The 13,070-nt window shown below is 39.6% G+C and overlaps 2 protein-coding genes across 8 annotated transcripts in view; one reads left to right on the top strand and one right to left on the bottom strand.

The window, feature by feature from the left end:
* The first annotated feature begins 135 nt into the window (after positions 1–135).
* LOC100642786 (glucosidase 2 subunit beta) lies at positions 136–2,991 on the top strand. The gene is made up of 2 exons (XM_003402613.4): positions 136–1,415; positions 1,498–2,991. Exons 1-2 carry the CDS (start codon positions 518–520, stop codon positions 2,175–2,177), a joined length of 1,578 nt encoding a protein of 525 aa, XP_003402661.1. The 5' UTR covers positions 136–517; the 3' UTR covers positions 2,178–2,991.
* Positions 2,987–13,070, bottom strand: part of LOC100642669 — a 92,442-nt gene continuing 82,358 nt past the window's right edge. For 5 of the 7 annotated variants that reach the window (XM_020867825.2, XM_048414016.1, XM_048414017.1 and 2 more), the window contains 3 exons: positions 6,864–6,924; positions 5,202–6,538; positions 2,987–5,123 (listed from right to left, as the gene is read on the bottom strand). In XM_020867825.2, the coding sequence (XP_020723484.2) occupies positions 4,698–5,123; positions 5,202–6,538; positions 6,864–6,924 (1,824 nt within the window). In that variant the 3' untranslated portion in view covers positions 2,987–4,697. Of the gene's footprint in view, positions 5,124–5,201; positions 6,539–6,863; positions 6,925–8,352; positions 8,494–8,572; positions 8,714–9,688; positions 10,159–13,070 lie in introns of those variants that run through there. The other 2 variants (XM_048414024.1, XM_048414025.1) reach the window with 2 other exon arrangements.

Here is a 13,070-nt window from a genome sequence, read left to right as displayed (position 1 = left end):
CTCTTTTATTTTTATCAATATAAAATCATATAGCTGTTTCATTTTAATTTTAACTTTTTGGGGGTTTGGGTTATTAATCATTATGATTCATTATTATTATCGTTCCAAAGATAAACACCTGCGTTTTCTTAATATTTCGTTATGTTGCTTTTTATTAGAAAGCAATTATACATTTTCTAACGGTAGACAATGTAACATTATTCATTGAGAGCGTTTTTAGAAGATTACAGAGAACTGTGCAACTGAAAAAGCCGCCTTAACATGATTTACTAAGTGTAAACTGTAGCGCCACAGGTTACCATTTTCGACATTGTAGTTCGTCTACCTTGCTTAAACGTAAGATGTGAGACGCGACCATGCCGATGTAGTAGGTGTGCACGAGTGTGTGTGTTATGTACTCGTGTCCGTTTTAAACCTCAAAAAGTTGGTCGATTTTGCTGGAAAAGTTTGTCAGTTTACCGTGAATGATAATATTTTCATACAGTGGACAGAGAGAATCGAAAGGAATATTATCACGATGAATAATTCTGGCATACACTTGATGTTTTTTCTATCATTTAATCTGTTGATTCTATTGGGCCACGTAGCCGGTTCTAAGGTGTTGCAAATTCGTGGGATACCTAACGCGAAAAGTTCGCTTTACCCATCGGATCGTGACTTCCAGTGCCTTGATGGAAGCCTAATAATACCATTTTCACATGTAAATGATAATTATTGTGATTGCGCGGATGGCAGTGATGAGCCCGGTACGCCTGCCTGTACAAACGGCTCATTCTACTGCGAAAATTCCGGTCATAAGCCTCGCTACATACCATCCACCTGGATAAACGACGGTGTTTGCGACTGTTGCGATGCCAGTGACGAATATAGCTCAGGCAAGGAATGCGTAAATAATTGTAATGAACTTGGGAAGGAAGCTAGGTTGGAGCAACAAAAAGCAGAAGAGTTGATAAGGGAAGGTAACAAGATAAGATTGGAAATGATTGCTAAAGGTAAACAATTAAAGACAGATTATCAAGCTCGCTTAGTTAAATTACGCTCAGAATATGAAGAAGCAGAACTTGTAAAGAAGGAGAAGGAATTATTGAAGACTCAAGCAGAGGAACTTGAAAGAGCTGCTTTAGAAAAGTACAAGCCAGCTGAACCAGAAAAATCTGTAGCACAAGAAGGAGAAGAGGATGAAGAATTGCACGAGTCAGATGCAGAGGATTATTTTAAACTACTAGACTCTGATAACAGTGGTACTGTGACAACTGCAGAGCTTCAAACTAGGGTGACATTTGACAAAGACAAGAATGGAGTTGTAACCGAAGAAGAGGCAATGTATTTCTTAAATAATCAGAAGGAAGTCAATCTTCAAGATTTTATTGATTCAGTATGGCCAAATGCGAAGGCCTTCTTAATGTTAGAACAAGGTTAATAGAAAGATTGTCTGTCGGTGATACATTTCTTTTACTTCTATTTTGAACTATACATTGTATTAATATCTTATTTCAGGGATGTTTAAAGTGGCAAGTCAAAAAGAAGAGGGAGAAGACGAAGAAGATGAAGAAGGAGAGGTTCATGAGCCAGTGGATGAAACATCTGAGCAGGAAAAAGTTGAAGTTGATGGCACAGAGACAGATGAAGTTGCCGGCAAAGAACAGCTGAAACCTGAGGAATCTCAAGTTCAGTACGACGAAGAAACGCAAACTTTCATAGATGAAGCAACAGCTGCACGTGAGAATTTCGAAAAAGCGGAAAAATCTGTAAATGAACTATTAACGAAAATCAGAGAGTTTGAAGCAAAATTAGATCGTGACTTCGGCGTTGACAATGAATTCATACCTCTAGATGGTGAATGTTTCGATTATACGAATTTGGAATATGTTTACACCTTGTGTATGTTTTCGAGAGCGACGCAGAGATCGAAATCTGGCGGCAGCGACATTAACTTAGGTCACTGGAACGATTGGAGCGGACCGGAAGGTCAAAGGTATTCGAAGATGAAATATGACTCTGGCCTCAGTTGTTGGAACGGACCTGCGCGTTCTACCATTGTCAATCTAAGCTGTGGTAAAGAAAATAAACTAGTTTCAGTGACAGAACCTAGCCGGTGCGAGTACGCTATGGAATTTTCCACGCCAGTTGTATGCAATGCGAATCTGGAATCCGCTAATACACATGACGAATTATAAATTTCATATCGCATAAACGTGCAGAATTTAATACGCGATTGTATGACTTTGAAATGTAAGGTATATAAAAATGGCAAGGATGAATAACGACCGCGCGATTCACCTATTTTCAAGTTTGTTTCTTGAACGTTAATAACGCGTTAAATAAAAAGTTATTACAACATTTGCAAATTTGCACAAAGTTTTTTACTATTGAAGATAAATGAAATTGATAAGCTATAGTAAGAGACCCTAGTCAAAGCTTGCACGATAAGTAATGGTAATATTATCGAGTATCGAATTCGTGATCGGTTATTCGTCCTTGCATTAGAAACTTTTTGTCGTTGTACTTGTATACATAAACAAACAGAATTCGTAGCCGATAACGCGGTCGTGAGTTATCAACGAGCTCAGTTTGCTTAAAAGGTAGAGAGACATTTTAATATTCGTGATAAGTGAATAAGAAATTGTTGTTACACAGTAATTGCCAATATTGTGTTACTGTTATACATTCCTCCTTTTGTACGAGACGAATTTTTATGAACTGGTCATTCACTCGTCATTGGGTCATCACGCAGTTGAGCGACTACCTATTTTCGTCAAGGTCTACAAGACTCTCATCCGAAATAAATGAACTGAAGCAACCACTTATGCACACATATACACTCCGTAAGAAAATTTCGAGAAAAAAATTTTCCCAAATTGCTGCGTGTAACGTAGAAAACTGTATTTAATGTATCGAGATATTTTGTAATTTTCTAAAGATGCGTCCGTGATCGACACATCAGAATGCGGGTTCAATAAAGAGGAAAAGAATTTTGTTGTCGAACTGTAATTACGATGGCAGCTTTATTTACATTAAAATGGGCGACTTTTACTCTTTCTGTATTATATGCCTGTATATATTTATATGTATTTATATATACTATAATATGTATACAAATATAAATATATATATATGTATATATACATATATTTATATTTATATTTATATATACGCGTATTTATTTATATATATATATTTATTTATTTATATTCTTCTTTCAATTATGCCAGTTCTTATACGTTATAGTGATGGTTAATTCAATTCTCTATTTATGTCTCATTAATCTAACAATCTACGCGTATCTTTTGGAGTTTGAGACTTTTACAGTTAACTAGAAAACTAAAAGGGGAGGTGGTCAATAGGGAGGAAAGTGATAAACGTTTCTGCGCGATTTATCCAACAATGTCCGCAACCAGTCGATTCCTTGGTACTTCGTTAAGGCACTTAAAAGACTGGAAAGAAGTATCTTGTCTTGTCACGCGGTATTACGTGATGAAGACGATACGCTCTAACGTCTTTTCTTCACCCCACGATGATCCACTGTTTCCCTTTGAACGTACACGGATTATTTTGATCTCAACGTGGAATTTATAATTCTCAGACGTACAATCTTCAATTTAAAATCAAAAGATACATTTCGTTTATCGTATTACTCATACAAAAAGAAAACAATTTAAAGCATTATCGCTTCTTCAAAATCTGGAAAGAGTAGATCGAATATCTAATAGTACAGAATATAATCTCTGTTAATTTCGCGTGGTTTGGCGTCGACACATAGAAACTACTAGATTGATATGGAAAGGCAGCATTTCCCAAAGATTTTACCACAACATCTCTAAATATAATTGAACTATGATTTCGTTTAACAACATACCCTGTGTTCGCTTAATGGCTCGTTTTGGCCATTGAACTAAACACTCCTTAAATCATGTTGACTATTATATTTTCTATATTATCTTTTATATATTCTCTTTATTCGTATTCCTTTTATTCGTGCCTAATTTTGCAATGGGGTTTTTCCTTTTTGTATTTACACAGTGGAACGAAACACGACATTTATTAACGACTCTAAGCTACTGTACAACAAGAAACACTAAGCTCCTAACACGAGAAGAATTTGTAAGCACGACACGCGAGTATATTGATTCGCGTTATCGCGCACCACCTAATACTGCATTCGGCTATGACCGGTAATCTTATCGTGTATGCGATTTTTGTTACATGTAGAAAAAAAAGGAGGAAAAAATACGATTGCAACGGAACAAGTTAAATAACACGCGATTTACAAGTAATTACGGCCAGTAATTATGTTTAAACACGTTGACCTTACAACTTTCTCGTCATGGACCAACTTAAAATCTTTTTACATATTGATTACCTTTCCACTTTCCTTTGTTTCTTTTTTTTTGGTGTTTGCGAGTGAGAAACGAAGATACGCCTCATGAGAAACATTATAAAAATTTGAAGTAAATAATTTACATTATTGTCCATCTTATAGTCTTAACCAGTAGAACGTCTTCGTTCGTATTTCGTTTCCTTCAGCTTATTCAGTCTACAAATGAAATCCAGATATAAAAAAGTTTACATAGGAAAAAAAGGCTTTGCATAGTCTCGACCAGTTTCTCTTCTTATGTATCCTTTTTTTCCATTAAACAGGCGAAAATCAATCAAACGCGTGCCTGTTAATTAATTACGTGTGTAGATGTGTGTAGTGTTCATTTGCCGAGTTTCTCGAACATGATTAGTTTCTCCTTGAAACTCTTCGTGTCCGTGGATACTTCGGATATATTGCCGTTTAACATATTTTGTAAATCTTCGTCGTTCTTACTAACGAGGAGATTGTCGAAGATCATTTTGTTATCTTCTTGTTTAGCGACTGGCGAGGTAGGCTGTGACGTGGTGATCTGTTGCTTTTTCTTAGGATAAATCACAGAGCTTCGTTGGTTATTGCCGTTGTCGGCCATTCTGGTAACTATCGTGATGGCTAATAATTGATGAATGTCGATGTTCTCCTTCGATTCCGATGATTGGCGCCAGTAGAATTTGTCCGGTGAGATCAAGGATTTGGAGTCCTCCGTGCCGTCCGCCATTGAAATTTGTTCCGAATGCGACGTCATTAGAGGTTTATTGGTCCAAGGATCCTGAAAATAGAAACATTTCTTTTTTTACTCGATCAATAATTAATACGAGCGCAAAAATCGGCTTTCTCAAAAACTTACATTTTTGTCGCGTCTGTCCGCAACAGCATCCGCGAGATCTTCGTGTTTCCTATCCTGATCCAAATCTCTCTCCAAACTATCCAGAGTTTCGGTACTCTCCGACGACTTATTCCTCCTCTCAGAATCCAACGTATCTGTACTGCCAAGCTCCGAGCTTTCAGACGATTTCTGAAGCCTGGCTGGTTTCCTAACCATGATCGGTCTTTTCTCTTCCTCTCCATCGTCCGTTGGGACGATGTCCACGTAACTGGTGCTCGGTATTCTTTTTGGTGTTCTTCTGATTCTCCTGTTTTCCAATCTGTCATCCGATTCCAAATTGTCAGAGCTTTCGGACGACATACGTTTCGAGGATCTCCTGCAGCATTTGCCGAAACTATCTCCGATATTTTCCTCCTCGTCTTTCGGCTCGCTTATCTCGATCCTCTCGAAATCCTCCGACGACTTGGACGTACTTTTCGATAACCTTCTTCCCCGAGACAGATTGATATCCGAAATACTACTCCTCTTCTGTAGTTCTTGAGCAGTCTCCGTTCCAATCTGCGTTTGTTCCAGAACCTCGAAATTCTCCGACGACTTTGATATGTTCTTGGAAGATCTGCGAGCGCGCAACTCGAAGCTGCTCCTCCTACGCTCGATGGATTCGTCGCTGGCTAACGCCTCTATCGCTTCTAGGCTGTCGGAAGACTTGGACACGCGATCGATCGACTTCGAGATTGGGTTTAGCAGTCTTCGAGTCACGGGTTTTGCTTGTTCGTACTCCATTAATTTGTCGAAGCCTTCCGTAGATTTGGAGAACCAACTGGGAGCCACTTCTAGACTGTCAGGCGATTTCGACAATCTGTTGGAGGATCTCCTTCGAGGTAGCTTCGATTCCAGCTCTTCGAACATCTCAGTATTCTTTGGTGTTCGATTCGACGCTTTCCTGACGATCGATCGAACTTCTGGCTGCTTCTCCAAGTCGTCGTTCACCTCGACACTCGCTCTCGAGGTAGTCACGGCGTCCAGGCTGTCCGGGGACAAAGAGGCCACGCTAGGTGGCTTTCTAGGAAGTTTAGCTTCCAGTTGCTCGAAAATGTCCGACGTACGCGACAATCTACTCGAAGATTTCCTCGTGATAGACACGTTCTTCGGTTCAGTCGGTGAAGACGCATTGCTGTTCACGCTGACCGTTTGCTGGTCCAAGCTGTCCAACGAATCCTCCGCTATGGTCGTGATCGTCGACGTGGATGTGTTGGCAGCTTGAGAGCCAGTACGCCTCGGAGGCCTCCGGTTTTTGGGTCGAACCGCAATTCGGTGATGTGCCGCTGTATGGTTCAAACTGGCGCTTTCCAGTTGCGCTGTTGGACAAATGGAAAGTTTTGTTAAAGTAAAATAAATTTGACTTCATTTATCTAGTCGTTCGAATCACGTTTTACGAACAGGCTGCGGATTTTTGCGCATTATTTATTATAGTACGAAATAGTTCGATAAATTTCGAAGAAATATTTGAATCTTGAAGATCAGCCACGATCCTCTCGAAAATCTTAAGTAGACGCGATTATAACACGATTTAAGTTCACTGTTAAGTTAAGTTCACAAGTTCGCGTCCATAGAAATATAAATTTACATTAAAAGTCTGTGAAATTACGTAATAAGAATAAGAATGTTAAGTTGGACACTTACGTAAATCTTCTTTGGCCACAGGTATAATATGATCGATCGTGTCCTTTGGCGATTTTGAGCCCTAGAAAACAAAATTCAAAGATAAATTCAATGCACCGTTTATTCGATTAATCGTCGTTAAACTCTGTATCAAAAGACAAATACGGAATTAATATTATACGACGCCAACGACCGATTACAAAGAATTTAAAAAATTCGTAAAATAATAGAAAATTATAAAAATAGACCGACGACGGGCTAGACGAATTATTCGTGACACTGTTAGTGGCCTTTGAGCCGAGTGCATCGGCAGGCGGGTTCGCAAAACGCCGGGTATAACGGTATTAACTACTATCGGGACGAGCAAGTGCGGCCAGTTAACCGTGATCGTTCGAAACCGGTTGCAGGTGCCGTCTCGAAAGACACTTCTTCACCAGGAAAACTTTTCGTTCGTGCTACCGTTCCCCCCTCGTTTTGCGGCACGTCGTTGTCGAGAGCGTAATCGCGCGGCAAACAGCTGGTATACAAGTCGATCAGAGAATCTACGCTCGTTTCGTAAAACGAAACTCGAATTTCTCTTTTCTTTGTTCGTCGCCGGTCTAACTCTACCGTTGACACACTTCAACCTATTAGCCGGGGAATAAGTAATTTGTTACTTGAATCAATTGCCTCTTGGATATGATAATTTCTTTATTCAAGAGGGTATTCTAGCGTAGAACATGGAACAAAATTTGCTTTTCTACTTCTGTATTGTCCGAAAGTATAGACACAAGCAACTACGTTTGCAAAAGAATTTCGCAAGGTTCGTAATATTATTCTACGTGAATTATTATATGTCAAAGTTGCTTGTTATCTCGACAAACAGAAAGATCGTTAATATTTTTCATATCGTTCGTGATACTTTTCTTTCATCTCGTTTCACGTGGTAATGACGCTCGTGCCAATTAAGAATGTCTTTAGTTTTGTCGATGCAGATAAGTAGAATAGCCGGAATCGTGTCAACCAGTAGATTATACATCTCTTTTAACGGACCGCGTTAAATACCTTATAACTCAATCAATTTCAATTTTATTTGCTTTGAAAAACGTGGCGACTAATTTTAAAACATAAATAAACGAATTGTACTAAAAAGTTTTACAGTTACATTGAAAAAAGGAAAAATCTTAAAGTCTGAAAGGTGATGCTCTATACAGATTATAGACCACCAGGCGGTCTAGAATATTCACAATCTAAAATATCTCTTCAAGTATTCCGTATCTTTTAATTAAAAACAAATTACGTCGTATATCGATCCAATTAAAATTGATCTGTCCTCGTTAACTTCTACTTCTATGATTGTACAGATTTCTGATCGAAAGATGGCCTGGTTAATAGATTAATCTTAAACTAATCTTCTTTGCCACGTCATTGTGAGAAAAGGTTTGATTGGATTTTTCTTTCTTTCTTTTTTTTTTTTTTTATCGGATCTGGCCGAACCGAAGATCGACGTAATTAACGGCCGATCGATTACCTCGATCGTCTCCTCGATTCGTGGACTCGCGTCTTTGATTATCGGCGGGACCCTCTGTCTCGTTTCCGGCTTCGAGCGTGGTCGATCCTCGATCCTGCACGAAGATCTAACAGATCCTGTCGACTCATCCTCCGCTTTATCCTACATCGTTCGAGCAACATATCGAATAATATACAACGTGTCTCTAGTAACGTGAAAATCACGGGATCTGATCGATTACCTCGATCGTATCTTCAGCTCGAACGGATTGCTCTTTCATCGCCTGAGGGATTGTACGTCTGCTCTCTGGCTTTGGTCTTGGCCGATCCTCGATTTTGCACGCCGATCTTATCGATCCGAACTCCTTGTCCTCGATCTTGTCCTTGCAGCCAAATTTACGTAACGCGTTATTACTAAACTAACGATGTGTATGTATTCGCGGGAGATTCGAAGTTGTAAAATTAGATAGGGCGCATATATTATATGCAGAAATATACAAAACACGCAAAGAATAGCGTAAACGTGGGACATATTGTATCTCGCATTAGTATTCGTTATAGCGTTTAGCGAATGAAACAAATCTTTGCTTTCACGTCTATAGTTAGACATTGATAGTCTAGTCATTACGAGGGAGTTAGGATGTATTGTGTGAGCGATTTGTCGATTCGTGGAGTTTCGCGAAGCTCGTCAACTGTTCGCGTGAAAATTATTCGCTTGTCTAATAAACGGAATAAAATTTGACGGGGAAAACATATTCCTTGTACCTCGAAGCATCATAAACATAATACTGCTAGCAAACTTTTATGACGAATAATAAGTATAATAACTAAATCAAGCTAAATTTGGTATAAAAACTTTCTCTATTTATATATTCGCCACTGTGTACAACAGAATCACGCGACATAGACACAAGAAAAATTTGGAAACAGAAATTCCGATAGAATCAACGAATTCGCAACGTTACTGGTTGCCAGACTGCAGATATTTATGCGAAATTTAAAAATGCAAGAAGCAGCAAAATACACGATATCTATATAAGATATCCAAAGTACTTGGTAGCTAAATATTATACCTGTTTACGTTATATGCTTCAAGTCATGTTCATAAAAATACGAAGTTACGTAAACATTCGCGAGCCACTTGTTATATTATATTATTTCATAGATCAACGATATCAAAAACAGTATTGCAATAATAAGGAATTAGCAATTAGAGATGACGCTGAACTAACATTGGTATCGTTGAAATAAAAAGATGGAGCTTCGTGAACGTTTCGTTCCACGAATCCGCTAACACAGTGGTTGGAAACAACGAAAGGACACGTTCGAACCGAGGCTAGTTTTTCCTGATCGATTACCTCGACCGCATCGTTCTCGGCAGCCTCATTGTTAATCGAGCAGAGGATCTTTCGCTGGCCGGTTTCCTGTTTCGGTCTCGGTCGATCTTCCAACCTGCACACGCGCCTAATCGGGGCGGGTATCTCGTACTCGACCTTCTCCTTGCACCCATACACGCCGATGCTGATCTTGGTCGTCGGTTGCACTCCCTGGTAACCCTTGCATCGCGCGCCATCCTGTTTCGTCCGGTCGATAAACCGTCTCGTCTCTACCGGATTCAGATTCAGCTGCTCGATTATCGCCCGTATGTTCGACGAGATGCTGCCCTCGCGGTGAGACACCACCATGATTCCAGCGATTGGTTTGCCCGATCCTCGAATACTTGTCGATCCTAGCGCGACCTCAGACGACCAGGATCGGCCCAACTCCCGCTGCTACGACGATCTCGGAATTGCCGCGAGAACAACGTCATAGGACAGCCGAGTGCTCGAGTTATCGATAGCGAAGTTTCTGCAATTTCATTGGCAATTCAGACGAGGTTCCTACGATTTTTCGAGCCACGTTCCTGGGATGCTGAGAATTAGGGAAATCGAGATTCTGTCGAAGAGAAAATCCAGGAGCTTCGTAGCAGAATGGTACGTACAGTGAAGGACGAAAGTATTCGCGATTGACGTCGATATTCGGATTTCGAGGAGACTTCTTTGTGTTTCTCATTTGATTCTAACTTACTATAACTATAATTAACTTACTCTAACTATAACTTAGACTGTGTAGAAGAAAATATTGCAGGAGACATGATTATTACGATTTAAATTTTGGCTTTGTATATATCGGATGGCAACCTTGCACGAATACAAAATTCTGTTTGATTAATCGTTTCCTCGATACTTCATCTGTAAACGTCAATGATTGTTTGGTATCGATCGTATCCTAATAGGTACAACCGTAAACGTGTACTTTGAATCGATCTTCTGACATTTACAAAATAGATGAGAATTTTGTTATAATTCAACTATGTATCTGATTAGAAAATACAGCAAACAAAGTTTATCATAGACTTATAGATTCTCTCTTCGAAAAGCTTCTCAATCTTCTTTTACGATATTCTATTATAAAAAAAAAACTTTCGCGAAGAAGGCAAACTTTCCAAACGATTTATCAATGCGATGGGGTCTTCTTCTAGAGCAATTTCGTCCGCTAAACGCCGATCATTCCCCCCTCGACCATCGAAGCTTGAGAACACGTTCTCCAGGCCAGAACAATCGCGCTTGTTCCTAATTGCGTTAACGAACTCCTCGGCCTACCTAGTTTTCGCGGTTAGCGTATCGCTTTTCTCAGGATTTCACGACCGCCTCCAAGCTCGTCCTCCTTTTCCTCCGACCACTCTCGGGTTCTGGGGGACCGTTTCTCACGCGACCTTCTATACGATCCCTCTCGACAGAATCACCACGAAATTACTTGCCGCGTTTCGATTCGTGCGCCAGGTAGATAATCGGCTTGGGGAAAAGTCACGGACGCACAATGCGTAGTAGGTACGGTACGTCATATCGCATTTTCTGAGTTGTTGCCTGCGTTGTTTCGTGCAAACAATAGATAACCACCGTCTCATTATCGTGGTCGATTATACTCGACGAACGTTAAGATCCAACGTAGAAAAGTGAGTTTTGTCGCGTGAGCGTTCCACGCCTGTTTTAACTGTTCGATTATATGGGAAACATTTTATGGTTTCATTGGCAATGAGACAGAGGTTACGAGATACCGTAAACGTACGTTCAGAAGAAAGTTAATACCAACAGCAGTATGAATAGCCATTTTAAACTCGTAATAAGTATTGAAGATAGTCTCACTGAATTCGAGGCTTATTACTATAATAGATAATCAAGTGTTACATACGATTTCTCGTATTAAATATCTTGTAACTATAGACTTTCTCGTTTGTTCGATTTCGATTCGTTTCGAACGAGGATCGTTACAGCGCCGATGAAATTATAAAATGTTTCGTGTAACGCATATAATATATTAATAAAAGATGTGTACGAAAGTATTCGAACACTTTCGTGAGCCTGCCTACTGTCTGATTATTTATTGATTCTACAAGAACGTAATGAATATCGTTAGTTTCGTTAGATAGATAGCTGTTTGTTATTAGTTTCTCGTTAATTTATACGTTTCGCTAATCTTCATATACCGTTGCTACAAATTCATTAAATTAACAGAACTGTTATTAGCTAGTGTATATTAGTTATATGTAACGTGTATAGTCAATATAAGATAACGCGCTTGTGTAATTGAAGTTATACTCAATCTCGCCTGATATAACAGAGGCTCGATTATGAGTTCGTATATCTGAGGCTGAAGATCAACTTGTTCCAGACAAAGGTTCTGCTATTGGGTTGGCAACTAAGTGATTGCGGATTTTGTCAATACCACGTAATGACAAAATCCGCAATCACTTAGTTGCCAACTCAATATATCTAAAAACGACGATCGACGCGTTCGAGTGGAACTTGCGCTTGAATTTTGCTGCTTCGCCGTGCTTTCCGCGTATGGATAAATCGAATACGCAATCTCGTGCAAGAGAGTTCGCGGCAACAGCAACGTTCGCGCCTCTTCATCGTGATTCGAGGAAAGGTGTTGGGTAAACATCGTGGGCGCCCGACGTGGGCACATCTTTGGCCTGGATTTTGCCGAGCTCACATCCGTCGCTCTTCGATCAAATAATTTAATCCAATAACCATGCGAGAACGTATAGAAACTTGGAAGAACAGTTTTTTCCAAAGATTGCGTCATTTAGTTAGGTCAGCCTTGCAGAATGGGCCTCGAAATGAAAACTACGGAATCGCTATCTAACCAACTAATCGCAGACAATTTTTACATCAGAGTTACACGCACACCACTAGTAATTAAGTTAAATTTATTATGAAACTATTATGAAACTAATATCGTCCGTTTCTTACAAAATATCACGTCGATTCGTAAAGACTCTGGTATTCATCGATTTGCCCCTTAACGACCGTATCCGTGTTAACACGACCTACTTTATCGGTTGAATTTACGCGATACTGGGAATCCTCGTATCCCAGCTACGATAAAACTTACTGGACGACACATCCCTGATTTTATTCCACCAACTGACACCACAGGAAATCCTTGCAGATAATATGTTGCGTGTTTGTAAAAGACTGGGAAAGACGGGAAGAAGATTCGTAAAGAATTGCAAGATTATAACGCATCCTTATGCACTGCACCGTGTTTCCGTTTATACCAAGCCATAAATAATATATAAAAGCCAGTTGTAAAAATCTAGATTTGCTTTATAAAAGTATATCACCTTCTGACGAACACCGAACACAGCTCTCATAATTTTCCATCCCATCGTTTTCGTACGAATTTTGAATAGTT

Source organism: Bombus terrestris, chromosome 2 (genome assembly GCF_910591885.1).
Source record: "Bombus terrestris chromosome 2, iyBomTerr1.2, whole genome shotgun sequence".
Lineage (NCBI taxonomy): Eukaryota > Metazoa > Arthropoda > Insecta > Hymenoptera > Apidae > Bombus > Bombus terrestris.
Note: the sequence above shows the minus strand (reverse complement) of the source record. Positions and strands in the feature narration are given on the sequence as shown.